Source organism: Serinus canaria, chromosome Z, assembly GCF_022539315.1.
Source record: "Serinus canaria isolate serCan28SL12 chromosome Z, serCan2020, whole genome shotgun sequence".
Taxonomy (NCBI): domain Eukaryota; kingdom Metazoa; phylum Chordata; class Aves; order Passeriformes; family Fringillidae; genus Serinus; species Serinus canaria.
In genome coordinates, this window is record NC_066343.1 from 66558387 (window position 1) to 66585999 (window position 27613).

Sequence of the window (27613 nt, forward strand, 5' to 3'; positions counted from 1 at the left end):
TCCATCTCAGCAGCCCCAAATTCACCCACTTCTGCGGCCTTTTTTGTTCATATGACAAAAGCTCTCTTTCTGACTCAAAAGAGATTGGAGCCTTTCAGAGTCAACAGTAAAAGAGCCAGGAGAGTCTCTTTGATGGATGCAGCAGCAAATTTGACTCCAGAAGACCACAGGAAAAAATAACTCTACCAAAATGAAAAGGCTTAAAATACCCATTGATTGATATATTTGGTGTAACAAAAAAAAAACATTTCATGCTGATTAAAATTTTTTTTCGGGATTTTTAACTTGGCCTCTCCCTGCTTCCAGAAAAGCCCCAAACAACAGCTCTGAAAAAGAATATGGACATTTTGTCCATAAAATTCTGGAAAAGATATTTTGGTATTTTATAGCAAATTTATTTCATTTGGAACATGACAAAATGAAGTGTTTCATTTTTCTCAAAAATTCTCTGCTCATGTCTTGGATGAAATTATTTGCAAACACTTATGACCCCCCTGAAACACCATTGTTTCAGTGAAAATACTATGTCTCCAAAAGAATTCACTGGAGTCTATCTGCTGTTCTTTCCGCCTCCAAAAGCCTATGTTCCCTCCATTTCTATTTGGGATGATAAGAGCCAGAAACAAGTTGAAATGCACCCAACATCCACTTTAACATTAAAGTTTCTGGAAAGCAGGACAAGTTTTTTTCCACTTTCTTCACCTGAATGATCAACTGGATGAAGGTGGCACCTTTTCACAGCTTATGTCAGGAGCCATGGGATGCCTACAACCACCTCTCTGAAGGCAAAGGCTCCTGCCTTCACCCTGCTTCCACTCTCATGACAGAAATTAAGGACAGACATGAGCTAGTCATCTGGTCTAATTCCAGTTAACTGAAATTTTGCATATTAGCATAAAGCTGTGTAAGTTTGTCTTCTGTGCAGTTTTCAAGGAATGAGGACACAGGTCCTAACAGAACCACTCCATCAGTGGAGGAGAAGAGAAGCAGCAAAGCTGTAGTGCCTTTACCTTGCTTATCTCCAGTGAGAACCCATATCTTGATGTTTGCTTTGGCAAGAGTCTCAATTGTCTGTGGGACCCCATCTTGTAGCTTGTCTTCTATGGCTGTGGCACCTAGCAGCTTAACAGAAATGGCAGGGAGCTAGTTAAGTCCTCCCACTGCTACTGAAGGAGAAAGCATTAAACCTAATTATTTAAGCAAACACAAATGAAATCCCCAGGAATAAGGTTGTACTGATTGTCATTCTTCCTCAGCAAACTTATTGTACAGAGTACAGCCCTGATCCTGCAGATGTTCTAGGCTCTAATCTCCCCAGGCTCTGATGGATTATGCATATGTGTGAAATAATTTGGAAGAATGTTTGCAGAGCTACAGGTCTGTGTTGCTCCATGTGTTCCCTTCACAGCAGATAGAGCTTTAATAGAGGGACAAAGACACTCTGGATCCATGTGCCCAGACCTCCTCTGGTGTGGAACTGGATCCCAGCTGTTCTGTACTGCAGGTGTCACATGGCTGCTAAACATCTTCTCCAGCCCTTAACAGACCTGTGCCCACCCCTGGTCCACACTGTCACACAGCTACACCACGGACTGCTCAGGACACAAACCTTCATTATTTTTAATTGTACTGCTTTTTCTGATGTCTGAAGGTAGTTGGTGGCTTTAACCTGTCATCAGAGACATGGAGGTTTCACTGCTACCTTAGGTTTCACTGCTACCACCAACCTCCTGCTGCTTGGAGACTAAATTCAGAGGTTGGCTTTAAGCCTGGGATCCCTTTTGGCATCCTGAGATGTCCATAATACATCAGCTATGAGCGTTATCAATGTAAGTAACAGCTCTGAGGGAATTTCTCTTCAGGGTCCTCAAAACTCTACAATCCCTGTTCTACAGTAGTTCCTGATCCAGCTAGAGACCATGCAACTTCCAAAGGCCAGCTTTTCCCTAGCTCACACTTGCTTCTTCCCTGAGTACTGCTGGCATTCTGGGCATACAGCTAATGGAAGGAGCAAAGGTATCTGCCAGGATTTCTGGGGTTTCAAGAAAGCACTGCCACAAAAGTGCAAAAGCTGGATTGCTTCTCTTCAGATCACACACATGCTTTCCATTCATTATTCATGGCTCTAAAACACAGGCAAATCCTCCAGGGCATTGAAAAACTGTAACAACATGTAGGGAGAGAAGAATGACCCAAAGATCAGAGTTTAGCTCGATTTCAAATTGACACAAACACGTTCATGGATATTATCTACCCATCCTGCCCAGGGCTGGAAGAACAAAGGAGACACTCTCCTGGGCACTGGAAATTATTCACTGCCTGCCATTTCAAAGGCTGGAAAATAAACAGATCAGCCATTTGCACATACAAAGGATATCTATGAAATATTTGTGTCCACGTCATCTCCTGCAGGCTCTGGTATGTCACTTCATCACGAGAAAGCTACTCTGACACCCACGGGAGTTAAAATAAAATCATCCCCCTGAACTGGTGGCTGACACCTCAGTGATGGGCTCCTGATGGAGGTGCCAGGGAACACCCAGGGCTGCCATGTTCTGACCTGCTCCTGTCACACAGCTCACTGTTGCAGAGCTGTTTGCAGAGCAGTGTTTTCCAAAGTCATTCTGAGCTGTTTATTGACAAACCACCACCCTCGCTGCCTCCTCCAGAGCCTGGCCCAGATTCCCTGAATTACCAACCATTAGGTCCTTTTCAATCTCTTCATACAACTCTGAGAGTTTGTCTTCCCGTCCTTCCAAGGCAGTGTTTGCTTCATGGTGACGCCTGATCCAATCTTGGAAGTAGTCTTCCTCCAAGCTCTTATAGGCCACCACGAGTGTCCTCAGGCCTTCCCCAGCAAACTCCTGCAAGACAGTGGTGAGACAGAGGATCCAAGGTCTAAGAAGAACAGTCTGGTCACTTAGGCTTACAAAGGACCTTTGGAAATCAGACTGGTAAAAGCATCTTGGTAAAGTTTATGGAGGGAAGGTGAAAAAATGACACCTTAGGCCACAAATGTTGGGATATTTTTAAATAGCAATTCAAGACCACTTTATCATTACCATCTGTGGTCCTTATGGAAAAAAAAAAAAAAAAACCAAAAAAAAACCAAACCTCAAAAGGGCTTTTCTACTTTCTGGCTCTAAATCTTTCACTAACCAGGCATTTGTTTTTCATGCTTGTATTTCTCAACAAGAGGTCCAGAACAGTGAGACCTAAATAAACACTGAACACAGCCTCACATTTTGGACATGGATTCAACATTTTTAGGCTATGAATTCTGGCTAAAATGCACAGAATGAGCACATCTAGATGCTTGTATCTCAGCAAGCCCTTGCAACTGTGCTTTCTGATGGACAGCATGGAGCTCAGTGTTTGGTGGAACAGCAAAGATGCGTTTGTGAAATGCATCTCTGTGAGGTTTTTCCCCAGGCTTGAAGTAAAGGTGCATCAGAAAGAAGTCACAGGTCTTCTAAATGTCCTGCATTGGATTTTCCATCTTTGTCCATATTACAGAATCATAGAATGATAGAATATCTCGGGTTGGCAGGGACCTTAAAGATAATCTCATTCCAACCCCACTGCCATGGGCAGGGACACTTTCCAGGAGAGCAGGTTGCTCAGAGCCCCATCCAACTCGACCTTGAATGCTTTCCAGGGATGGAGCATCCACAGCTTCTCTGGACAACCTGTTCCAGTGTCTCATCACCCTCAAAGTAAAGAGATTCTTCCCAATAATTAATCTAAATCTTCTGTCTTTCAGTTTAAAGCCATTAACCATTGTTTTATCACTACATGCCCTTGTAAGAAGTCCCTCTCCACCTCTCTTCTAGCCACTTCAGGTACTGGAAGGTGTTATAAGATCTCCCTGCAGCCTTGTTTTCTCCAGTCTGAACAAACCCAAATCTCCCAGTTATAGGAGAGGTGCTCCAGCCCTCTGCTCATCTTCATAGCCATAGACTCACTCCAACAGATCCACGTCCTTCTTATGCTGAGGATCCCGGAGCTGGACAGTGTTCCAGGTGAGGTCTCACAAGAGCAGAGCAGGACAGAAGCATCCCCCTTGATCTGCTGACTGTCCTAGAGCAGTTCACATGGCACCTGGTTCTCATGCCTGGGCAGCTAATTTGAGACCTAAAGTCATAGAAACTAATTTGTTTCTCTATCCCATAACTTAAAATTGGTGCTTAAGTGCTGTTTTTAAATCTGGGGTTTTTTTTTTCCTGAAGACAAAGTATGCTGGAGAAAAGAAAAACATCAAATACAGAGATGTTGTTGAGGAGGAAGCTCTTACATTCAGGTGTTCTGTGGTCTCCTCTTTGAGAGAGTTGCAGGATGGATGAAGCAGTTCATAAAGAATGGTGTCAGCCCCCTTGCAGTACAAAGTCAAGTCACCTTCTGGACTCCTCACTGTGAGGAAGAGGAAAAGAAATGCAATAAATCCCAGACTGAGTCTTTTGCAGTACAAAGCCCTTCCATCAAAACCAGGAACAGTTTCTACAGGTGTCTGAATTTCCCCAGGTTTTGGCAAACTCCCAGGAATCAAGACAAGCTCTGATTAGAAAAGAGGCTGCATTGGTCTGAACAGACACTGCATTGTCTGCTGCAGGCAGAACTTCACTAAAAAGCAAAGAACAACTTGTTTTTAGGGAACTGGTCCTAATTCTCCTATTTTCCTACCAGTAAACTGTAACTACAATTACAATATTCCTGAAACATTAGAGTGAGTTGGAGTATTAAAAAGGCTGCAAAAACTTTCTTGACTAATTTCTCCATTTTTTGTTTGGGAGAAATTGGAATTTTTTTATTGGAAAAAAACTGTTTTCTCAGTTTGTTCTTGCTTTTTTCTGTCCTACTTCCTCAAATTTCACTGAAAATGTAAAAGCTGATTAGAAGAAAAGCCTTTCCTGCATTGTAATGAGGGGAGCAAGATACCCGTAAAGCTAAGTGTCTTTAGGAGGCTGGCTTGCATCACTATGGTCCAGATATTGAGATTTACCCCACCTGCCTCATCTAAGTATTTTTCTGGCACTGCTGCTGTGCAATTATAAAGTCAAGGCAGCCCATCTCAAGTCCTCAGAAATAAATGTTCTTCACACCATATTGCAAAGGAGGTCTCCTGGAAAAATTCTGCATCATAGCAGGACAAGGGACAGGTCCAGAACCTAAAAAATTGGGAAGAAAAGAAAGCAGCAAAGGGAACATACCTATCACAGACATTCGCTTGCGAACGTTGTTGAAATCAAGAATAGCCAGAAGTTTGTAGACTTTTGTTTCTCCCATTTCCACAACAGTGATGGTCTCGGGTGTGCGAGCCCGGAACACAAATCCAAAGTTTCTGGCAGCAGTGACTAGGGCTCCCTCATCAGGAGATTGTGCTTGATACACCAAGTTTCCTGACATGCAAGGAAAAAAAATGTAATGTGGCTTTTGACTTATTTCTGAGCTTAAAAAAAAAAAAAATGCAGCATCTAAGATATAATATAGCAGTTATCCCTTTGCTTTTCAGTCTATCCACAGAGGTGCAGCACTAAAAAGCACTTTATGTCCACACATCCCCATCATGTCCTACCAACCCATCCTCCAGGACAGTACAAGAGGCCTCCTGGATTCTTTTGGGGATTTTAATCACTTCTTTGGAGTCTAACATCTCACTGACAGGACAAGTTCCTTGGTTTAGCCCCTTCTAGTCAGATCTGCATGTATTTTTCTGATCAGTATTTTTTCTTTATACCTGTCAATTAATTCTAGCCTTTAAAGCATGGTTTTCATCCTGTCTGGGATTTGAGGAGGCTGACCTAGTAGCTGTGGGAACACAGGGTGAGAGGAGCTAATCAATCTCCAGTGGATAGGTACACAAAGTTCTTTGCTTTTTGGGGCTAGGAGCAGAGTAGAGAGAGAGCAGGGCAAGCCTCTGCCCGCTCAGGGAAGCTGCAGCACCTGCAATTTCCGCACTCCAGAGATGTGGTGTTTGCAGTAGTGTCAGCTCCACCACTGGAACACACAGGGACTGGAGGCCCTGGTCCTTTCTCTTCCCGTGTGGCATCTCCAAAGACACTGATTTATGAATAGCCATACACTACAGAAAATCACCAGGGAGCCAGAAGGACCAATAACAGCTTCTGTGGAGAGAAGACATGCTGTGGTGCGAGTGAACATAACCACTCGTTCCAGTGCCCTCAGCAGTCCTCACCTTCCTTCTTCTCCTCTGGCATCACTGTGTGGCAAAGGGACAGCAGCCGGAAGAACCTGTGAGTCGGGACATCGTTCAGCTTCACAGCTTCCACCAGGCTGTGGTCATAGAAGGCAAACTTTGGGTCGGCTAATGGGTTGTAGGAGAAATCAACCTTCTCTGTGTTCTGAAAAACACATGGCTTGGTATTATTTGTTAAGCTCTCACACGGCTGTACACCAATTCCTGCCCAGCACTGCCCCTGTCTCCTCCTCATGTTTACAAAGGACCCCATCCCGCAGGCCTGGCTGCTTGTGGCAGGGATTGGTGGATTTAAGGATGTGGGAGGTCAGGAAAGGTATTTAATCATAGGAGAGGACAGGCACTAGATGTGCCTTTCAGAGCAGCACTCAGGCCAAGAACCAGTTGGCTAAACTGCCTCTCTGAGCAGCAGCTAATGTTCCAACAAGAGCCCTGCCAGTGGATACCTACAGCAAAGAATTGCCTGCCTTCAACACATGCCTGCTTGGAAGCATTGCGCTCATGATGTCAAAAGTTGCCTATGACAGTGGAATGCAGGAGCCCATTTTAAAACAATTCAAAAGTCTGTCTTATTCACCATGTTCTCTCAAAGCCAGAAAAAAATCTGATATGGACAAAATAGGACAGACAGGTGAAGTAAAGGTTAAACTCCACAGGCACTACCTATTTTGTCAAAAAACAAGGAGCCCCAAGCAGAGTGGAACACACTGGAGAAACGTCCAGAAGCTTACCACATGATGTGTCACGGAGCAGTGGACTGCCAAGCCTGCCTCAGACAATTCTGACTCCCACCCCATTCCTGATGAGCTCAGAGTTTCCAGGATGGAAATCATCCTTTTGACCTCCACACACTGACATTTAGCACTCAGTCCAAGAGCACAGACCCACCCCTCCCACACTCGTCTGTGCAGCAAGGTCCAGGCACAGCAACATCGTGGGTGTGTGGGCAGCAGGACTCTGCTCCACAGAGTGTCACCAGCAGCAGGGTGGGGTGGGCAGTGGGCAGGAGTCCAGTGTGTGTCACCAAGCAAGGCTGACGGAGAGAGGGCAGGCTGGAGGCACAGCCCTCAGCACAAACAGTCTGTTTCAGTGGGCACTTTAAGTTCTAAATGGATTGGAAATGAATCATTGGAATGAGGAGTGAGATTTTCATCATCATCTTGCTATTTGTTATTTGGATTACTGCGTGAAACTTTCAGACATTTAGAAATGAAGATGTGTGCATTTGTTCCTGCAAGCAGAGGCTAAAGAAAAATGTAAAAATGACACATTTTCACACTTTCTGAAGTCTGGACATCAGAGGAATTTGACAGTGACCTTGCTATTAGTGTGAACTGCACTCATTAATTCCTCGCTAAAGCTTTAATTAACTGACTAGGTTAATAAAATTCACCAAGGTTAATAAAATTCACCAAAGTCCAAGTCTCCAACAAACACCAATGGTCAAGTGCTCAAGAGAAGCTGTGCATGCACCAGGATGTCAGGTGAAGCAGAGAGGACAGTGGGCTGTTCCCAATCTGCAGGTTAAACCCAGGCTTACCGGAAAGGAACTTAACTCTGGGAATTTTCTGACATCCAGAGGAACACACATCTCTGTTTTGAGCATCAAGAGCATCAACTCTTGCAGGGTGAAAAGAATAACCTGTGCAGGGTTCTGTCCACTGGTACTTATCCAGGTCCACTGAAAGCACAGATCCTGATAGCACTTGAGCGCTTACCTCATTTATTTCTATCCTTTGCCCAGACATATCATACACATCACCTGCAAGCAAGAAAGATGAAATTATAGCCACAAACTGTGGGTAAGTGCAGTCTCTGAGCCACAAAATTGAGTAAAATGTTTCTAAGTTAGAATCTATTTTTAAAAGTTTCAGTGCATTGACATGGGCACTGATGACTGATGATGCATAACAATCAGCATCTAGGTTGACATGACAAAATCTGGAGACTGATAGATGCTTGAAACACAAAGCAGTTACCATAAAAGTGACTAGCTTTTGAGTAAAGAAGACTCGTCTTGAGCTGAACACAGAAAGAATAGGGTTTCTAGTGCTAGACAGGAAATTAAAGTGCTTCCAGGAAATGATTTCTCTTGTGCCTTCTCCTTCAAAATCCAGCTCCTGCATCCTACTATTAGCAGCAGTCCCTGGACCCCCACAGAGAAGGAGTTTTCAAAGCCCATTTTCCCCACATCTAAGTAGCAAGGCTGCTCTGTTGATTCTCCCTGAATGGATGATCTGGTCATAGGAATTGAAGACAAGTCATCTCCAAGAAACATTGTTAAAACTTCTGCCTGGAGAAAAGACAAGGAAGGTCTGGACTGTCCCAAGGCCAGCCAGTCCCAACACTTCATTGAAATAAGATCAAAATGCAATGAATTACAGGGATGATTAACTCATGCTTGCACCAGCAACCTCAGCTGTGACCAAAGTCAATTGTAGTGCTGGTGTGCCTTCATAAAGGCCCCAGGAGTGTAACAGGAACTTGCTAAACATTTCTCCTGAGAATCCTTGCATCAGCTGATTCCCTGGGAACCACAGCCAGGAGGTTTTTGTGCACCTCCTTCCCTTAAGCCTCCAGAAGGGAGCAGAACTAAATCATCCTTTCTGGCATTGCTTTCCAGAATGTCCCTGAGCAGCAGAGAAGTACTGTGCTAGAAAGAAGCTTAACATTTAGAAAACTACAGGCAATAGATTGTTTGCCTTCTTTGCATGTATTTCCCATTCATTTCTTGAACCCTTACCCTGTATCTGTGTTGGTGGTGACATGCACTTCAGAAAAGTCAACTAAGGGCACCCGATAGGAGAGATTTCAAACTCCTTATTAGCAGTACTAATGTTAAATATCATACCAACACTGTTTGAGATAAGGTGGCCTCCAAATACACACAGATTCATAGAAAGAAATATCTTCTTTTATTAGGTCAGCTGATAGCACTGAGAAAAGATGCAAACTTTCTGGCACATTAGTGCATCAGCAGGTCTGACACAGGCAAAGCAAGCATCCATAAGCAGTGACTAATTTCTTGGACTATCTAATGATGTTAATCAATTAGGCAGTTTACAAAGTGCTTGCACCTCTTGAGCAGTATGAAGAAAGCTGCCTGGGGCCATAGCATGAGCAAGCCTTTTAAATCAATAACTTCTAGGACCTAAAAGAGCTAACAACTCATGTTTCCCATTTTTCCAACTCCCTACAAACTTTTCTTTCTTCTGGTAGCTGAAAAATGTCAGGTGTAAAGACAAAGACCAGGTCATTGACTACTCCAACTACCTGAAAAGGATGAGGAGCCCCATGAGGGATGGCTGATTTCATAAGTGATTAGGAGGGAGTGAGTTATGTGAGTTACATGTTATATTTTGCAAGGTTAGCAATACCTGGCTAACCATGCCAATAATACCATAAAAAGCTGTGATTACCTAACTAGTGATATCAGAAAAAACAAACAAACAAACAAACAAACAAACAAACAAACAAACAAACAAATTTGAGTACAGATGTAAATCCGGGACAAATGAGGCAAAACTAATAGTGTTGGGGCAGTAGTGGGGCAGGAAAAGGGAGATTAAAGAGTGATAAAAAAGAGGAAATAATTATTAATACATGGCAAATGATGCAATCAGGGTGTCCAGACATCCCTGATGGGTAGCCTTAGACTTGATCACTGCAGCTCCTTACATGGCATTCTGCTCTGGATATCGGATTTAGTCTCTGTGGATGAAGAGGCACAGTGTGAAGAAAACTCAGAGAGTAAGACAAACATACCATAGGATTTGCCATTGATGGAGCATTTGTTGAAACACATGATATTCTGGGTGAGAGTTCCTGTTTTGTCTGAGAAGATGTACTTGATCTGCCCCAGCTCTTCGTTGAGTGTAGTGGTTCGAGCCTGAGCTGGCGTGTCATTCAGTGGGTAATACATCTTTCGGTCCCAGTCGATGTAGAAACTGTTACCCAAGCGTATAATCTCCACACTGATGAAACAGAAACAGAAGGTGATGGAATATCCTTAGCTTAAGGGACAAGCTCTTTATCTTCAGCACCACCCTTATCAATTGCAATTAGAAGACAACTTTGAAGGTAATGACAGGTTGAACTCATCAGTCCATAGATGGCCTGTGGTAAGGGATGCTGAAGCAAGTCCCACTGAAATGATCTGCTAAGTTTACAGCAAACTCATTCCCTTTGTTTATAAAGCAGTACTTTATAAAAGTACTTGGAAAGTTCCAGAAGTTTTTGGACTGAGAAGAGAGGCAGGAGCAGTGGGTTTCAGTTAGTGCTGCTTCAGGAGGTGGTTTCCAGCAGAGCTGTGGGCTGGGCTGAGCCCAGTGGCACGGGATGAGCCCAGCCATGTCTCCGACAACAGAGAGCTCCACACCAAGAGAGCCACTGGGTCACTCAGTACAACCAAAAGAGTGGCATCAGCTTCTAGATGACATGAGTTTTCATCTTGCTGGGTGATATAATGGACAGGAATGGAATTAATTCCTCATGTTTACCAACGCAAAAGAGAGTCTCAGTAGCGAAGGCGACTGAAGGTAGCTACAATGATAGACTGAACAGATCTTTGCAGTCTCTACACCAGCCCCAAGTTTTGAGAGCATCACAGACACATTGCCTACCTGTTATTCCTATTTGTCTATCACCAATAACCAACACAGCTCTGTTGTCTGGGAAGAGAGAACACTCTCAGCTGCTCATATAGCACCAAGTACTTGAACCTGGTTGCACCTACTTGCCTGGCAGTCCTCACACAGTCCTGAAGCCACCTCGAAGAACCAGCCATTCATTCACTGTTAGCAAGTTGCTAATGGTGGCAGGCTTCCAGCCTTGCTCCTATAGCATCCTACATGTCTACACCTCCCCTTTAAGTGCAAAATCATCCTCTCTTCTTCCAGGGCTCACTGCTGTCCCCACTCCAAAAGGTTTTGTCCCTGACAAAACCTTCTGAAGGCAGCAGAAACAAGAAAAGTGTCACTGTGGTTGTCTAGGAGCATCCATGATGGGGCTGTGTTAGGTTTTAAGGAAAATGCTGCTCCCAGTTAAGGCAAAAGAGAAGTCTCGCCTAAGACCAAAAGAGAAAGGAGCTTCTGGCACGTACCTGACGTAGAGTGAAATAGGTACCACTGTGTTTAGAATGATCACGTATGACCAAAACATGAGGAAGCCTGAGTAGGAGGCAGAGTTGACACCCTCTGCCCAGGGCAGATACACCTGGAAGTAGTAGCCCTTATCATGCTCCCAGATACCATTGCCAATGGCGAGGATGAGACACATCAGTGCTAAAAATGCAAAGATCTGAAAAAAAAAAAAAATCAAAAAACAAACCAAACAAATCAAAACCAAACAAAATGTATTGCATTTTAGAAACAAAGAATTTCTTATGCTCAGGTTAATCAGAAGACCCTAATGGAATAGGTTTGGATAGCCTATATCATAGAAAAATGTGCCTAGGGATGAAGAGAGAAAACCAGCAAAATTATGATACTTTTACCTCAAGGACAAAACTACACAGTACAGAGCCTGGCAGCTTGGAATTAAAAGTCCTCAAACAGCTGGGGATTTAAATCCCAAGCAGACATCTCAGCTAGGGTGGTTACAGCAGTCTGCTGTACAACAAATCTCCTTAGAGGAGAGCTGAGCTGAGGGTCCTCAAACATCTGGCTGCACACTCAGGAATACAAACTGCCTAAAGGACTTTACCTGGCAATTTGCCAGATGCATCACAGTCTTCCTCGCAATTTCTGAAAGACCGCGGAGGATAATCCAGCAGCATACAGTCTGGAATTTAGCACTGGATTTTATTCTGATGGTTAGAGGAGAGTTAATTGCTTTCTCAAAGCTAATGGTTGCCTCGGTATTTGCCCTCACAATTTGATTACATTTCCTTTGAGCAAACAAAAAGCAGCACCAACCAGTGATGCATATCCTTGGGCTTTAGAGAAGCCTGTTTCCTGAAGCCTAAAGTAACCAGGGCAACAGAAACTGGGAAGTGAATTTCGAATTGGGAAACCTTACTGAAAATTTGGGCTTGCTCAAGAACAGTATTTAACAGACATAAAAACATTACATAGGTCATAAAGCATTTTTTTATTTAAAAAACCCCAAGACTGTAGCAATACATTTATTTGGAAAAGAAGACAGAAAGTACAGGAAGAAATAAATTTAACAGAAATTAATACAAACTGCAAGGGATTACAGAACTGTGAATATCCAACAGTAATGAAATATCAAGAAAACAACAACAACAAAAAAATAAAGTCATTAACAGGTGTGTGAAAAGCAAATGTGTTAACAGATAGCCCTCCAAGAGGAAGGAGAAAGGAAGAAGGCTTTATCTGCCCTATGGTAGATGAAAAAGGAAGATTATGTTCACTGATGAAGAGCACTGTGTGGCTCTACCTGCTAATAAGCATTTTCAGTGCAGCAAGTCCATCTAATTCAAAGATGGACCTTAGAGGATGGTTTTTAACATTTAATAAAGTTAGTTTTTAACAATGCTTTAAAAACTTGGAAGACCCATCATCTTTGAATCCTGCTAATATAATTACTATATTTGTAAGGCAGAAATGGTGATGGTGGGGGATATAAACTGCAGTTAACTTGTCATCCTTCCTGGACAAATGATGAGAAAATAATTCTTTTGGCATGGTCTTTTCCTAACATTTGATGAAAAACAACCAATATAATAATAAAAAAGTGAAGATATGGAGTCAACAGGCTGCACAAAAGAGCAATTAAAAATCATCTTTTGCAAGGATAATCATTAGGGAGGAAATATCAGTAGGTTGAACCATTATGTAAAGGCCACACAGCAACAATCACATTAAAACAGTAATCAACCTTTTTAAAAAACAGTAATTGAGGGACAAACATAGAAATGTTGATGGTAAAGCTAATATTTGTACTGCTGAGGTAATCTGTGGGAGGAAGAAAGATACTTCTGTGGAGAAATATGAATCACTTGATGAAAAGTTCATGCCTGATCAACTCAAGTTTTAATATCAAAAAGCCACAAAAGGGAACTGCAGTGAGAAAAGGTGGCAGACTGAGTTTCAGGGGACACATTTATTTCACACATGAGTAGTAGCTTTTCTATTTAATTGTGCGAAGCCAAATAAATTGCTCAGCTTGTAAAATGGAGACAATATTGCTTGCTGGTAAGGAATGTGGTGCAGTGTTTTTAAACCTCTGTGAACCAGAAATTAAAACATACTTCAATCTGTGCTATTGTAATTATAAGGACTTCAGAGTATTTGAGAGGCATGACCCGCCTCACTGCCCCAGAGGTTAAAAATTATCTATTTGCACAATATCACAGTCCCTGTAGGAATTTCAATGTGTGATTCAGCAATAGAAATATATGTGGGGCAAGACAGGAGCTGAGCTTTCCCAAGGTGTCCCTGCCCATGGCTGAGGTGCTGGAAGGTCCCTTCCCTTCTTTAAGGTCCCTTCCAACTCAAAGAACTCTGATTCTATACCACAGCAGCTCTTGCCTACAGCTGCATTTGATTTGTTCACGTTTTGTTTTCTGCACACTGGGTGTGTCAATGCTCTCACAACCCCACTCCTGTGCAACATTCGTGCTTGCACAAGGCTCACGAACATTCTGTTTGATCTGAAACAAATGGAAAGGACCAGGCCATTAAAAGCAGCCCTCGAGATGAATTTCTGTGCCCAGAAACAACTGTGTGCAGGGTGCTGCAATTGCAACCACAGCCCTCTAGAGAATGACATGAAAAATCATTGCTTGTGCATGCTCATGGAGCTTTCCAGCATGAGCATCATCCCTCCCTGGGTCCTGCCCACGCACTGACTGCTGAAGATCCTCCTGGTAAGAGTTTTGTAAAGAGGAAGTGGCTTTGGACTTCAAGACAAACATTGACTGTTGGACTGTGAATTAAAACAGTTTCAGTTTCTTGATTGGTACTTTGAGTTCTGCTCTGGGATTTGAAGGAGTCAGTTGTTTAAGAGATGAATGTGAGAGCTCTCTTTCTCTGAAAATTTGCTCCCCCTAGCCTGCTAAAAAGCAGCTTTTGGAGAAAAAAGCATTTCTGGTGCTGGCAAGTGCATCCCCAGTGGAGGAACGTTAACTTCTCTCTCAGATTGATGAGAAACACCTCCAAATGTGACAAAACAGCTATGACTGCCATCTGGGAAGGTTTGCTTCTGATTAACCCTTGTTGGGGCAGACCAGGGCAACATTTAACAGGCACTCCCTTGGCGAACCTGCTTAAACACTGCTTTGTGCCTGGAAGTCTTATGGGCAAACAAACACAAAATAACTTTGCCAGTGTTAATATGGAGTAAGCTTCACTACATTTAAATTACCTATTTATAGTAAGTCGTGGCTGCTTTGTATTCTCCAACTCAAGAGCACAATATCCTGCCTGTTTTTACGACCACACTCTGTAACCTTCAGCCATCCAGTGAGCTGGAAAAGTGCCACATCCCCTTAGGTGTGCAAAGAGCCTGGTGTTCAATGGATGATAGAGCTTTACTTAGACATCAAAATTTTAGGTTCCTTAAAAATGTGTAAAGGAGGCAAACACACCCTTGGCTCCTCCACTGCCTGGGAACTCAGGCAGAGGCTGATGCAATCGGCTGCAACTTGCTCAGTATTTTTAAAACAGAGCCAGGAGGTAAATTCATCTCATTTGTTTTTATAAAGAGAAGCCAAACAGATTGGAAGTCCTGGGTGGGACCCTTGGCTTGTGCAAGGAGATTTAGCAAATCTTAATTGAACATTAAATTCTAGATTCCTGGTTCAGTTTTCTTCTGCTTTTTTTCTGTGCCCTGTGGATGCCTCCACAGCCCATTCTCCTCTCCAATCAGAACATAGCAGATCATCTATCAAAATGTGAAATTCTTCAAATGTTTGAAGATTTTGAATGTAAGAGGCACAAACTTTGCTTGGTTTTGCTACCCACTTGAGGGGAGAAAGGGAAGAAATACATGGAGGGAGACAAGCTGATGATAACTAAGCTCGATAAACCAAGATTTCCTGTGGCAGAGATTGGTGCAAGATTATTAAAACTAAGGGCACGTCCTTACTGCACACAGAGCAAGACCTCAAGAAGATTTGAAGTTAACCCTAGAGTGGCTCTCTGTGCTGTAGCACTGCTGGGCATCCCTGGGCTCGCCTAAAGGACTTTTGGGATCCAAAGAAAAACACCGGGAATACAGTGGCTGAGATGAAATGTGGAGGTTGGAGGGTGGTGCCACCCCAGAGATGTTTGTGCTTTAAGCCCCTGTGCTGAGGAGGTATGAAGTCAGAGAGGGTAGGGAGAACTCAGAACAGACTTGCTGTAATGCACAGACTTCTGTTGGATGCCTCCCCAGGGCTTGTTCCAGCGCCTGGGAATGGATCCTGTCCCCAGCTGGCTGCTAGTGTGATCTGGAGAGCAAGGGTAGTAGGGAAGAAGCAGGCAGAGTGAGCACTGACCACCAGAGCTTCCCATAAACTAAGGGTGGTGCAGCATGCATGGGAAGCATGACAAATTTGCACTCATAGGGAAATAAAATCTGAAATGAAAGACCTTTACTTCAAGCAACATTGATTAAAGTAGTGTCAGAGTGTATGTCTTCCTCCCCTGAGTAGCTTTGAACTCAATCAGTAAAATCTTGAGAAAGTCTGTGAAAGAATCACTATTTCTGCCTGGAAGTATTTGCCATTTGTTAAAAGCACTGATGAGCTTAACCCTCAAATTCAATCTGTTTTTCAATCTGAGAACAGTGCCCGCTATGTAAGATTAGTGTTCTCAAATTTCCCAGCTGCTTAAAACACCAGCTTCTGACCATTAATGAGACCATGTCTAATAATTTACCCTAATGTGTTAAGTCAGGAGCTGGCGTCATGTAAATTAGCAATCTCAATTACCAAGTCCTATTCAGATATCACCAGAGATGCCAAGAAATCGGGAGAAAGAGAGAGAACTGCTAATGTTTATTTAAGTAGAAAATGACAAAATTACTAGAAGGAAAAAAGGGCTTTGTAGGCTTCAAACTATTTCTCATGCAAAGATGCAGAGGAGAAATGGGAGAGCAGAGCAAATGACAAGCTCAGAAGGAAAGTCCTTAATTCTGTCAGTGTAATGGCCTTGCTTTGCAAGATGGGCTGGCAGAGGCACTGCAGAACTCAGGCTGCTAATAAATTATGATGTACTTTTTCTTTTTATCATTAGTCACTTCTGACATTCCCCCATTTGTGTGGACAGAGAGGTGGAGCATCTGGAAGTGATGAACACATCTGAAGAAAGGAAGACACATTAATCAGACTCACCACCAGCACAAGGACATTCATGAGCCGATCAATGCTTGTTCTCTTAAAAGTTGTTTTTCCGCTGTTCTGCATGAGTTTCGTGTCTGGCCCTGGAGATGAAGCACACTTGTTAATTTTAGTAATGAAGCTTAGCTGTTCTAAAGCTGATTCCCTCTGAGGCCCCACTGTGCTTTTCAGCATAAATAACCATCACAGCTCTCATGAAGTCAGGTAGACACAGTTTAAGAGTGCTAGTGGGGAACTTGGGCAGAAACAGGTTAAGTCATTTGTCTGAGATTATACAGAGAGAGTCACATAAAACCACTAAATCTGGACTTTGACTCAACTCTTTTCTTTCAACATTCAACCCTTCCTTTCAGGTTTAATCACTTTTCTCAGCATATTTGGTATTGCTATGTTATTGGTGACATATTATCCGTTATTTCACATGTCTAAAGTATAGAAACAATAGAAGGACTAGGCTCATGAAAAGCATATATCTAATCAATAATATTATTGATGACCCTGATATTCCAATGTGGATGAAAATCACATAGAAATGATACACAGAGTGTATTTCAATACACTTGAGAGAATTCTTAACCAAATTTAATTGTTACATTCTTTCTTAGTCATCGATCAAAACTCCCCTCCTGTATTTTGCTGAGTGGATTTCTGAAACAAGAAACTTTTTCTTCTTGTACCTGGTAGAAACATAAATACTTGCTGGATGTGCATGTATCCCCACCCTAGTGCTGCTGGGCTCTGCAATCAGCATGTCAGTCTTTTTACCTACCAGCATAAATAACGAGCCCAAAGCACCACTCTGTGTTCCTGATGGTACAGCCCCTCAGCAACATCTTCTCATTGTCCAGGGCATATTTCTCTCCACGAAGAGTAAGAGTTCCTGTGAATTTATCCAGTTTGTTGTTTGGTGCCTCACATCTGACTTCTCCTGTAAAAAGAATGTAAAAGCAAAAATGGAAACCTTGGTCCAGAAAGGTGCCATCAATACTGCATTCCCAGCTGCTCCTCAGAGAGACAATATTTCACACTCTAGTTACAGCCGACTCCTAACCCTGTCATTCCCATTCTACATCTTATATTTACTGATGTTCTGGGATGTTGCTCCTTCCCCATATTCATCTCATAGTTGAAGGGACCACAGTGAACTTGCATTTATCTAATTCTTTGAACACAGCAATTTTTTATTGGTAGAGTACAAAACAGCTTCTATGTGGGTGAGAAGAAATGTTGAACTAGCAACATACTTTTAATCCATTCACAGCAAGTTCATAGTGGTAGGATGTCACTGGATAACTTTAGCTAAAACTGCTGACATCACCTTTTTTCCTATTTCATTTTCCCTCAAACTGCAGTAGCCCAAGCGAATAGAATCATAGCCTAAAGGCTGCAGAAGTGTAATTAACTGAGGTATCTTTATTCACTGATTTTTAATTTCATCTGTTTTATAACTCAAGTCCCAGGAGTGCATTAAAAGATACCACTACCTTCTTTGGCCACTGAGCAGACACTGTAAGTGATTGGAGTGTCTATTTCCACGCTTTATATTTATTTCTTGTAATAAAATGCGTTCAGATACCTCAGTATAAAAATGACTATTTAAGTCAAACTCTGCACCTGACATTTAAAGATTCAAAGCAGAGCCCTGTGGATGTATTGAGAACTGGAAAATACAAATATGCCTTACTGAAAGGCAATCCAAGAGTTCAGTCTGTTCACTTAATCAGCAGTTATTTTCACCACAGGCTATAAATACCTACTAAAATACTAGCATTTGCAGAGAATACAGTTCTTCTATCTGCTGTCAGATTTACACACCAGGCTCAAGAAACCGGAAACAAAATCCAGAGAAGTCCAGAAGAAAAGTACAGTTTTAAGTGTCATGATCATCTTCACCACTACAGATTTAAAATTAAACATTATGCAAATGATCAAAAAAGAAGCTCTAATCTAGGGCAGACCAACCATAAGACATGAAAGATTGAATAATTAGGAAATTCAGTGACACATGTGGCATGGGAATTCATACTAACAACTGTGCTACTCTTCTATTTTATTATCTGGTTAGTCCAGCAAGGATCAGACCTCTGCCCCATCATTTCTAAAAGTCTCCAGTAAGCAGGCCCATCTCACTGCCACCCTTACAAACACCTTGAAAAGCACAAATGAAACAGGATCTTTGCACTGGAACCTCAGACAGCACAATGCAAAGCAAATCCAGGGCATGGTCTCCCACCAGGAACACCGTGCCTGCTCTGGGACCATGCTCCTGTGAGCCCCTCACGTGTCCACATCTGTTTTCCCATAAGCAGGTGGGTCTGGGCTTTTGACGTGCTGATTTTGAGATAGAAGGGATTCATCCAAATGAGACTTGAGCACAAAAGATTGAGAAGCTCTAGAGGTCCCCCCAGGGCAGCTGCACTGAGCCCAGCAGCTCTGCAACTGAAGGCACCACAGCCAGGCACCATGCCTCCTGTCCCCCTCACCCAGGAGCAGCAATAAGATATCTGGAATACATTGCAGCCGAAAGGGTTAAATACTGTCAAGCCAACTGTGATAAGCAGAGGGTAACTGAAAAGTACTGTTGCCTTTCTGGTCTCCCAGTTCCCCAAATCAAACCAAGAAATTCAGTGTTTTGCAAGCATCCTCCTTATCTGAACCATCAAACAAACATCATAACTCACATTAAGCATTCCACTGAGTGCCTGTATTAGCTGCACAACCCTGTCCTCTCTTCCTGTCTTAAAAAGTAATTAGATAAAGAGTTACATAAATATTTAAACATTTCTACTGAGGTTTGCTAAGGGAAATGCAAGGCTGGGTCTGATTCCAGGCACTCTTCCCAGTACACTGTCAAATATAAATCATCCTGGGAAACATTTTATTCATTTCAAGTATTATGAAGAGGTCACTTTTATTTACAACATAAGTAAAATGGAGATTCAGAGAATAAATAAATATCCAATAAGAAAATTCTGAATTTTCCAAAATATTTTAAAATGTTTTTTTAATTAAGCACTTCCAAGAACACCGTGCCCTTAGATAACCATCACACTAAGCATGTTTGAAAGATTATCTAAGATTAAGATTTTGCTTACAAATTGATAGACACTTCAGCCTGCTCAGGAAAATAATCAGGCATGCCACTCCAATTGTTAACATTAAGCATCTAACTGTACATACAGAAACATATTTCTCAATACCTAAAACATCCAGAACCTCAGCCATCATTTCAAAGAAATCCTGATGTACTGAGCTGACACTTGGCAAAACCCAACATATTATTGCATAAAACCTCAACAAAGAAGGCAAAAGAAACTCTACCAGAGACAGTCTCAGCTATGCTCTTCGCCACATCCCCACCACTTGTCCTGGAATCATCCACTTATTTCAGAAACTTTTTTTTCTAAAATTATTTTCCCTCTATATCTAAAAGTATTTCCTGAGAGCCTGCAATCCTTAAGGCATTCTAAGGACAGCAGCACTCATTCCACCCCTTTCCATAATAACTCCTCCTGTAATCTTGACCTCATATCTAAGCCAGCAGAGCCCTGGAGAACATGACTAACACCTCTTGGTCTGTTCCCTCATCTTCTCTCCACAGACAGATGATGTGTGAGGGTGGAGTATTCTGGCTTTGACGGGTCTAGCTCCTTTCTCTGCATGTGCTGCTAAGTGTTCTCTGGTATCCAGTGACAGGACACATGGGAATGGTTGAAGTTGCACCAGAAGAGGTTCAGACTGGACCTCTTAGGAAACATTTCTTTACCGAGAGGGTGACCACTCACTGGAACAGGCTTCCTAGAGAGGTGAGTGATGCCCTCAGCCTGCCAGGTTTAAGAGGCATTTTGACAGTGCCCTTAAAAACATACTTTAATTTTTGGTCAGCCCTGAAGTGGTCAGGCAGTTGGACTAGATGATCATTGTAGACCCCTTCCAATTAAACTATTCTATTCTATTCTATTCTATTCTATTCTATTCTATTCTATTCTATTCTATTCTATTCTATTCTATTCTATTCTGTTCTGTTCTGGTCTAGTCTATCCTTGTATTTAGTACAGAAAACAGTGCTGAGAAAAGACATGTTTCTTGTTAAGCACATCTATGCTTGCCTTTAGATATTTTAAAACTCAGTCTTTATTGTTTCATTGAGAGAGAAAAGGAAAGGCTCCAGGGTGAGGCTTCAGTCACCTGTCCTGTGTGCACAGTTAGTCCTCAGGTGTGTGGGGTGTCTGGGAAGTGCCGCTGATCAGAAGATAAATGTATTCAGTGTATCAGCATTGATACATCAGTATGAAAGTGCAGTGTGACAATGTTTTGAGACCAGAACTAAGCACAAGGTTTTAGGAAAACAGTTTCCATTGTGCAGTTATGTGAACCCTTGTGCTGGCTTTCAAGGTGGGTAGTCTTGACTTGTGCAGACAGGCACAAAAGAAAAGTGTGCACCCAGAAGAATTGCCACCAAGGTAGAGCCAGGTTATAGCCATGCATGGCACCAAGACCTGCAAGCAAAGAGGGACCTTTTCCTTTACATGTGGTGTTGACACCTGTTGTACAGACTGCAGAGTGCCTGTTCTGCTTTGCTGGCACTGTTTGCAGAGAAAACCTAGCAGGGAGCAGTGGACAGCTTGGAAGGAAGAGTCTCAACCACTCTCTGTAATTTGGGCAAATCATCTATAAAGCTAATTTTCCATTTGTACTCACCTTTGAACTCGGTCAGCTTCTGAAGATCTTCTCCAAGCTCTGCAGTGACTGTCAGTGCCTGCTTCACCTTCAGGTTTGTTTCACTGTGGTGAACAATATAAGAAAAAAAAATATGAACTGAAAGTCATATGTGAACTGAAAACTCTCCTTGATAATCACTTCTGCTCTTGAGGACAGTCTCCTTCCTTAGCCATCTGATGAACTGTGACACTGTACATCTCTTTCACCTGGCCAAAGAGTGTAGATTGTGTCTTTCAGTTGCACTGACAGGCAGTCAGAGGAATTCTGAGGAGTGATACCAAAGGTGAAGTGGCTCTGTCTTAATTTCACCACAGAGCAGTGCAATCTCTACCCTTGTCATTCATGACACATTGAAACCCAGGGTATCTAAGTATATATGAGAGCTCTGAGTCTTCTCTCACATGGTATTCTAATCTGGAAGATTACTTCAGTCCTGGGACTAGCTAGCTGGGGAGCTGGAAATGCAATGTCAAAAGAATACTGCATTTGTTCAGGGCCTCTTAGAAGTGGCAGTAATGTGTACGAAAGCTACAAACCCATTTTAAGCAGAAATCAGATGGGGAAAGTCCAGAGGGCTGTCTGTAGGGCCTTGGGAGAGACAATTCCTTAAAATCTCTGGTCTTAGTCACTCAGACTGTTGCTAGTTCTGGGCAATGCATGAAAGGTAATGCAAACTGGGTCATAAAGGTGAGTCAGCTCTGGTTTATTCCAATTAATGCAAGTTACAGCCCTCTGGTTTTGTAGCCAGTTGTGTCCTGGAGTGGGCAGCATATGGAAGCCTTTGCTGTATGCTTGCATTGATATTATTCTACAACAGACCAAAGGAGATTACTGGAGTTATTCATTATGATTATTTCACCCAGATAATCTGTCTCAAGGAAAATACTAGAGGAGAAAAAAGCAACAGCTTCTGATGGGGATATTGCAGGGACATGTGTCTAACTAACTCTCCATGTTAGAAGAGCTGTCACTGAAAAGTGGAGTCCCCTCCTCACATGACATTTGCACTCCAGAAGCAAAAGTTATCCACCAGAAGACTTTATTTTCAAGATACCAACCCAAAGTTTATTCTACATGTTATGAAACTCTGGCTACCAAAGCTATGGCAAGTATGCCTGCAGCACCTAGGGTCCCCAGGACCGTGGCTTTGCAGTGGTGGCAGTGGTGGCAGTGGTGGCACGCCAGCACCAGGCTCACTTACCCATCCAGCTCGGCTGTCTCGATGTACGTCAGGCTGTGTGGCTCACTGCTCGACAGCAACAGGAGATCAGCCTGAGCACAGATAGACAGACAGACTTGGCATGAATTCACACAGTCAGCAGGCATTGCACAGCACTGCTGGTTGTGGTTACTGCCACATCATCACTATGACTGATTTTCTTGTGAGTGGTAAGAGTGGCAGAGATTAGCTGTGATCAGGATAGAGACAAACGGTACTCACTGTCACAAAGTTGTTGTTTTCTAGTTTTATTATATCCCCCACTTGAACATTCATCCATTTTTGCTCCTTTAACCTGCAAGGAAATCTCTGGTAAGTAAGCACATACAGCAAATGCCTCTTGGGAAAGTGGGGAACTTAGCTCTGCTCCTGGAGCCATACTGTAGGCTCCATCAGGACTGGGGAGCAGGGCCTGCCATGATGTGTCCTGATCCATACTAAGCTAGGACAAAAAAGTCCAGTAAAAATCAATGAAAGCACTGTTTGGGATGACCCATGCTGGGTTGAGACCAAGCCCTACAACAGTATTACAGCCCATGTGCACTATCCTTGTCCTTGTCTCTGCAGTGACTGCTCCCTTCCTTCCTTTTCTTAAAGGGACACATTGCCTCAAAAAACCCTCTGTGCTTTGTGTGAGAGACTTCATCTGGGAAAACTGCAGATTGTGTAAGGTTTTCTGGGTGGTGCTTAGGGCAAGAGTAACCAGCTTTCAGGAAGGTCAGTGCAGCTGCTTTGGCTGTGCACTTGGCTGTCTGAGCCATGGCTGCAGTGGTCTTCACAGCACTAAGCCAGATGTGCACACAGGAAGCCAGCTAAACTGCAGGCACCGACACAGCCAAGATAGCTGTATATGAAAATTCTAGAGGTGAGAAAGATCAGTCTCAAAAACAGGACTGGGAGCTCAAGCTTGAACTCAGTTTGATCTTGCTTATTCGGTGCTGGTTAGAGCTGGACAGGATCTGTGGTTTCCAGGTTTTGAAAAAGGCAAAACATTATCAAATTTCTTTGTCAAAATTTGTTTCCTAGACACAGTAACTAATACACAGTAAACTAAGAAACTGTTTTACTTAGCAGAGAACACAAAAACTATGTCCCTATTCTTCAGTTTCCACTTATATTTTTAACTGTTTGATCATCTGCTGGAGTTTACACAACATACTGCTATCTATAGTGTGGAAAAAAGTCACAAAATACTTCCCAGCTGTCTACAGCTGTGTCCTATGCATAGTTGGACTCCACGGAGCTGTAAACACATCTGTCTGCCACGAAAGCCAAAGCCTCTGCTATTTTTTTCTGCAGGAAAGAACTAGCATTACAATGTCCAAAGCACGCATCTGAAATGTTTTGGATACATCTAAGCCAGAAGTGCTACACACACTCAAAATATAATGAAATATATGAAGGAGATATTCCAGCTTCTTAATTTAAAATATCTTATTGATAATGCCTAGTTTTGCTTAATGCAAAATAAATGCTGTGAGTATAAATGGACCCAGAAGATAGCTTTGCATGTTACTTGTGGGGTAAGGAGTCAAGTAATACAAGACTCTGAAATTCTTACTTAAACATAAACACCCAGGAACAGAGAAAGAGTTTAGTTTTTGTCAGCACAAGGTCACAGCCATAATGTCTGCACAGATTCTGGTACTGTATCTAGGGTTCATTAATCAGACACATAATCCAAAACTGCATGATGAACTAGTGGTGTGAAACACAATTCAATTTGAAATTGTTTAGTGATCCTTGAGAATCTCACACACACAAACACACACCAAAAAAAAAAAAAAAAAAAAAAAAAAAAAAAAAAAAAAAAAAAAAAAATCAAAACTATTTACTAATAAAATGCTTTTCCCGGTGAAAACTGCAGCAAAAAAGGACTTACATGCCATTGATCAGGACCTGGACTGGGCGGTTGTTGACGTGTTTGTCACTTTTGTGTCGATTCTGAAAATTGGATCAGAAGGTTAAAAGGCATTTCCAGGAAACCAAACACACAGGAGCCCTAGGCAGTTCATTAACATTCTGGGTTTCCACCCAGCTGCCTGAATGGATCAGGCAGATTAAGGTCACAACTGAGTCAGTGTCCAGCACATGTTTATGGCAGTGACACAGAGCATAACCAGTCTGCAAAGGGCAGCAGGCAACACCGGGCTTGCTCTTGGAGAGAAGAAGGAGGGTAGAGCCTTACATGTCACCTTAGCACAGCCCTGACTCAGCTGGCATTGCTCCCACCCACCTTAGTCTGTAAACACCAGAGAAATTCATTCCTCTGCTCTCATACAGAAAGAGGCCACTGATGTTCTGGCATTGCTCCATTGAACATCAAAATCATTTTAATAAGGAGAGAAAATCAGATGTTAAACTCAGCTCTAATATTACTGTGTGAAGTCAATTGGGCTTTTGACCATTAGCTCTGGTGGCAGCAGACTTTGGCCAAAGCTGAGCAAGTTTAAAAAATCACAAGTGGGTTGAGCACTTGTTTCTTACCGATTTTTTTCCCCACCTACATTGTACTGGATGACAGAGGATGAGCTCTCTAAAGGGGAAGCCTAAGGAAGATTTCTGTGCCTGCATCCAGACATATTTATGAGTGATCCCATTTTCAGACATGCTGAGCAGCTTCAGAGAAAGTCAATGAAGCTGCTAGGCTCTTCAGCAATTTGGAAATTCTAGCTCCTGTTTCAGGAACAAACTATAGGTTTTGGGGACTTAATTTCAGACACCATTAGAGTGCCAGCCACCAGCTGAGTTTAAGCAGTTTATTTCAGTTACTGTGCTGAAGAATCACAGGTCAACTCCAAAGTTAGAAATCTTACAAAGTCATCAATGGCATCCTTGACTCCTGATACAGCCAGCACCAGCACCAGGGGCACCACTGTTGTAAACCAGGCCAGTGAGGAAATTTGAGGAATCAACTGTAGGAAGAAAAAATCTGAGTTAAGACACTTCCTGCCAGTTCAGAAAACTACTGCTGCCTAATCAAGCTGCAGTCAACATTTTTCTATGATACCTGAATACAGAATAAAGGCAGAAGTGTAGCTCCATCCCTGATATGTGACCCATCCCCCTCCAAAGGTGGGAGAGCCAGGGAACCATGTTTTCCTTTCAAAACAAGCTATAATTTAAGTTAGAAAAATGGAGCTGTCAGAAAGTGTAGTGAGCTGCTCTTTATTGCTGTTTGCAGAATTAGGATTGCCAAACCCCCAGGGTATTTCTTTGGAAATACTGACATGGGCAAGTCTGCTGTGAGAGATTCAAGAGCTATCTGAGCAAAACCAGCTGTGCAGAGCCCTCAAAAACTTCTGTTCTTTGTTTCAGTAACTTCTCACATTTTTGCTGAAGTAAATTTTACATCAATGGACAATGCAAGGTGTTGCCAGGGCTGACCTTGCTCTCCCAAGAGCAGCACAGCCACTTTTGTTACCTACATCTTTAACAGTGAGAGGACCAAAGAGTTGAAGGTGACTTTCTTAGGCTGTCAGTCAAGCAGAGGGAGATGTCTCACCCCCACACAGTTCTCCCCCTCCTCTAGAAGTGCAGCACTAGGGATGGAAACAATGTGAAACCAGCAGCAGTATGTCCCTCAGTTTGGATCTGAGAAGTGCGTTGTGAAGTTGACATTTATGCACTGTCATAGCCCAGATCCTACAGGCACCACAGCCCTGCTCAGCTGTACAGGCTGCAACTGCTGCCTTCTCACCTCCCTTGGAAAATGCATGTCCCACTGGTCTGTGACAAAAGAGAGGGAGACAGAGTCCCCACAGCCTGCCCATCGCATCCACTCCTGATGCAGGAATAGTCCCACAGGGATGGAGAGAGGAATATGTCGACTAATGCCTGCCCTCTTTAGGCTACCTTGATGTAAAGAAAAAGCTGTGTGCTTTCATATATAGTCAACCCTAAATGGCCTAGCAAAACACACAGTGGAATAATTTTAGGCAAATACTTTGGAATGCTATGAATTTGACAGACAAACAGCTAGAGTGCAGCACAACAACGCAGGAACTGTGCTCTCAGCTCAGCTGAAAAGGCACCTTCTCTTGAAAAATATAGATGCACTGTAATTTCAAAAATTCATTCCCTGCAAATAAACAAAAAGGATCATTTGTGGCTTGCTGATGGCTTAACCACATTTCACCTATGCTTTTTTGAGCTGAAATTGTAAAAAAAAAAAAAAGCATTTGAGACGGGTTATTTCGCACATTTGTGTGCAGTGAAATGATCAACTTTAAAACATTAAGCTTGAAACATAATCAAAATTATACCCTTCTTTTGATAAGGCGTATTCTGATATGACTCAACAATGGCAGAGTACACAGCAAGGTGCAAAGGGGCAGAAATCCTGATATCAATTTATCCGGTGTGTTCAGCTTTCAGGGTATCATTAGCAGTGATGAGCAAAGTGCAACACAATGCCATGGCAATCCACAGGGTTCAGCAGTGCTGCCAGAGTCTGACACACTCCCTACTGGACACCTCCTCACCCTGGAGAGGGTACCAGCAATATCCAGCTTTATGCAAACTAGCCAAAACCTTGAGCCTTCCTGATGTTAACCCCTTCCTTCCCAGGGAAACACCACAGGTTGCAAATGTCGTGTCCTTCTTGCTCTTTTCCTTTGTGACTGCCTGTGGAATTCACCTTAAAAATCCATGGGTAAGAGACAACTTGGCTTTATACTACAAAATGAATAAGTAATGTAAATCTGAGGACAGCCAGGAGCACTCAGAGGTAGACACAAAGGGATATTAGAGCAGGGCATGAAAAAGTTGCACAGTTTGTTGAAAACTAATTAACTTTTTTCCTTCATTTAGTTCAAACCCTCATATCCAAAGGTAAAAGAGAAAATTGCTTTTTTCTGCCCTACTTTCTATGTACTGTAAGATTTTACTAAGATGCTAATTCACACCAGGACTATAGCTTGCTATTTACAAGCTTCATTACACCTGTCAAACATAGAGTGGCTTTGATAACAGAGAACAATCTGTTGGAAACAGCACAGTGATTTCATACCTGCAAAATCAGCAAGAAAAGGAAGTAAGCATTGGCTATTCGCTGAAACTGCTCAAACAGGTTGAGAGGCAGGAAAGTGAAGAAATTGTATTTCGATGTTTTAATTGAATTGTTCTGTAGGGAAAAAAATGAAAATAAGGATTGGTAAAACAGGAAACA

General features: G+C 42.5%; 1 protein-coding gene across 6 annotated transcripts in view; it reads right to left on the bottom strand.

Annotated features, from left to right (window-relative positions):
- The window catches only part of LOC103822899 (phospholipid-transporting ATPase ID-like), an 86069-nt gene that overhangs the window by 16905 nt on the left and 41551 nt on the right, over positions 1-27613 (bottom strand). For all 6 annotated transcript variants that reach the window (XM_018922942.3, XM_018922941.3, XM_050986656.1 and 3 more), the window contains 16 exons: positions 27455-27568; positions 25260-25358; positions 24326-24387; positions 22666-22738; positions 22426-22496; positions 21204-21286; positions 17272-17430; positions 16497-16585; positions 11316-11512; positions 9980-10188; positions 7933-7976; positions 6194-6359; positions 5208-5396; positions 4295-4410; positions 2700-2864; positions 1011-1122 (listed from right to left, as the gene is read on the bottom strand). In XM_018922942.3, the coding sequence (XP_018778487.1) occupies positions 1011-1122; positions 2700-2864; positions 4295-4410; positions 5208-5396; positions 6194-6359; positions 7933-7976; positions 9980-10188; positions 11316-11512; positions 16497-16585; positions 17272-17430; positions 21204-21286; positions 22426-22496; positions 22666-22738; positions 24326-24387; positions 25260-25358; positions 27455-27568 (1948 nt within the window). The remainder of the gene's footprint in view (positions 1-1010; positions 1123-2699; positions 2865-4294; positions 4411-5207; positions 5397-6193; positions 6360-7932; positions 7977-9979; positions 10189-11315; positions 11513-16496; positions 16586-17271; positions 17431-21203; positions 21287-22425; positions 22497-22665; positions 22739-24325; positions 24388-25259; positions 25359-27454; positions 27569-27613) is intronic.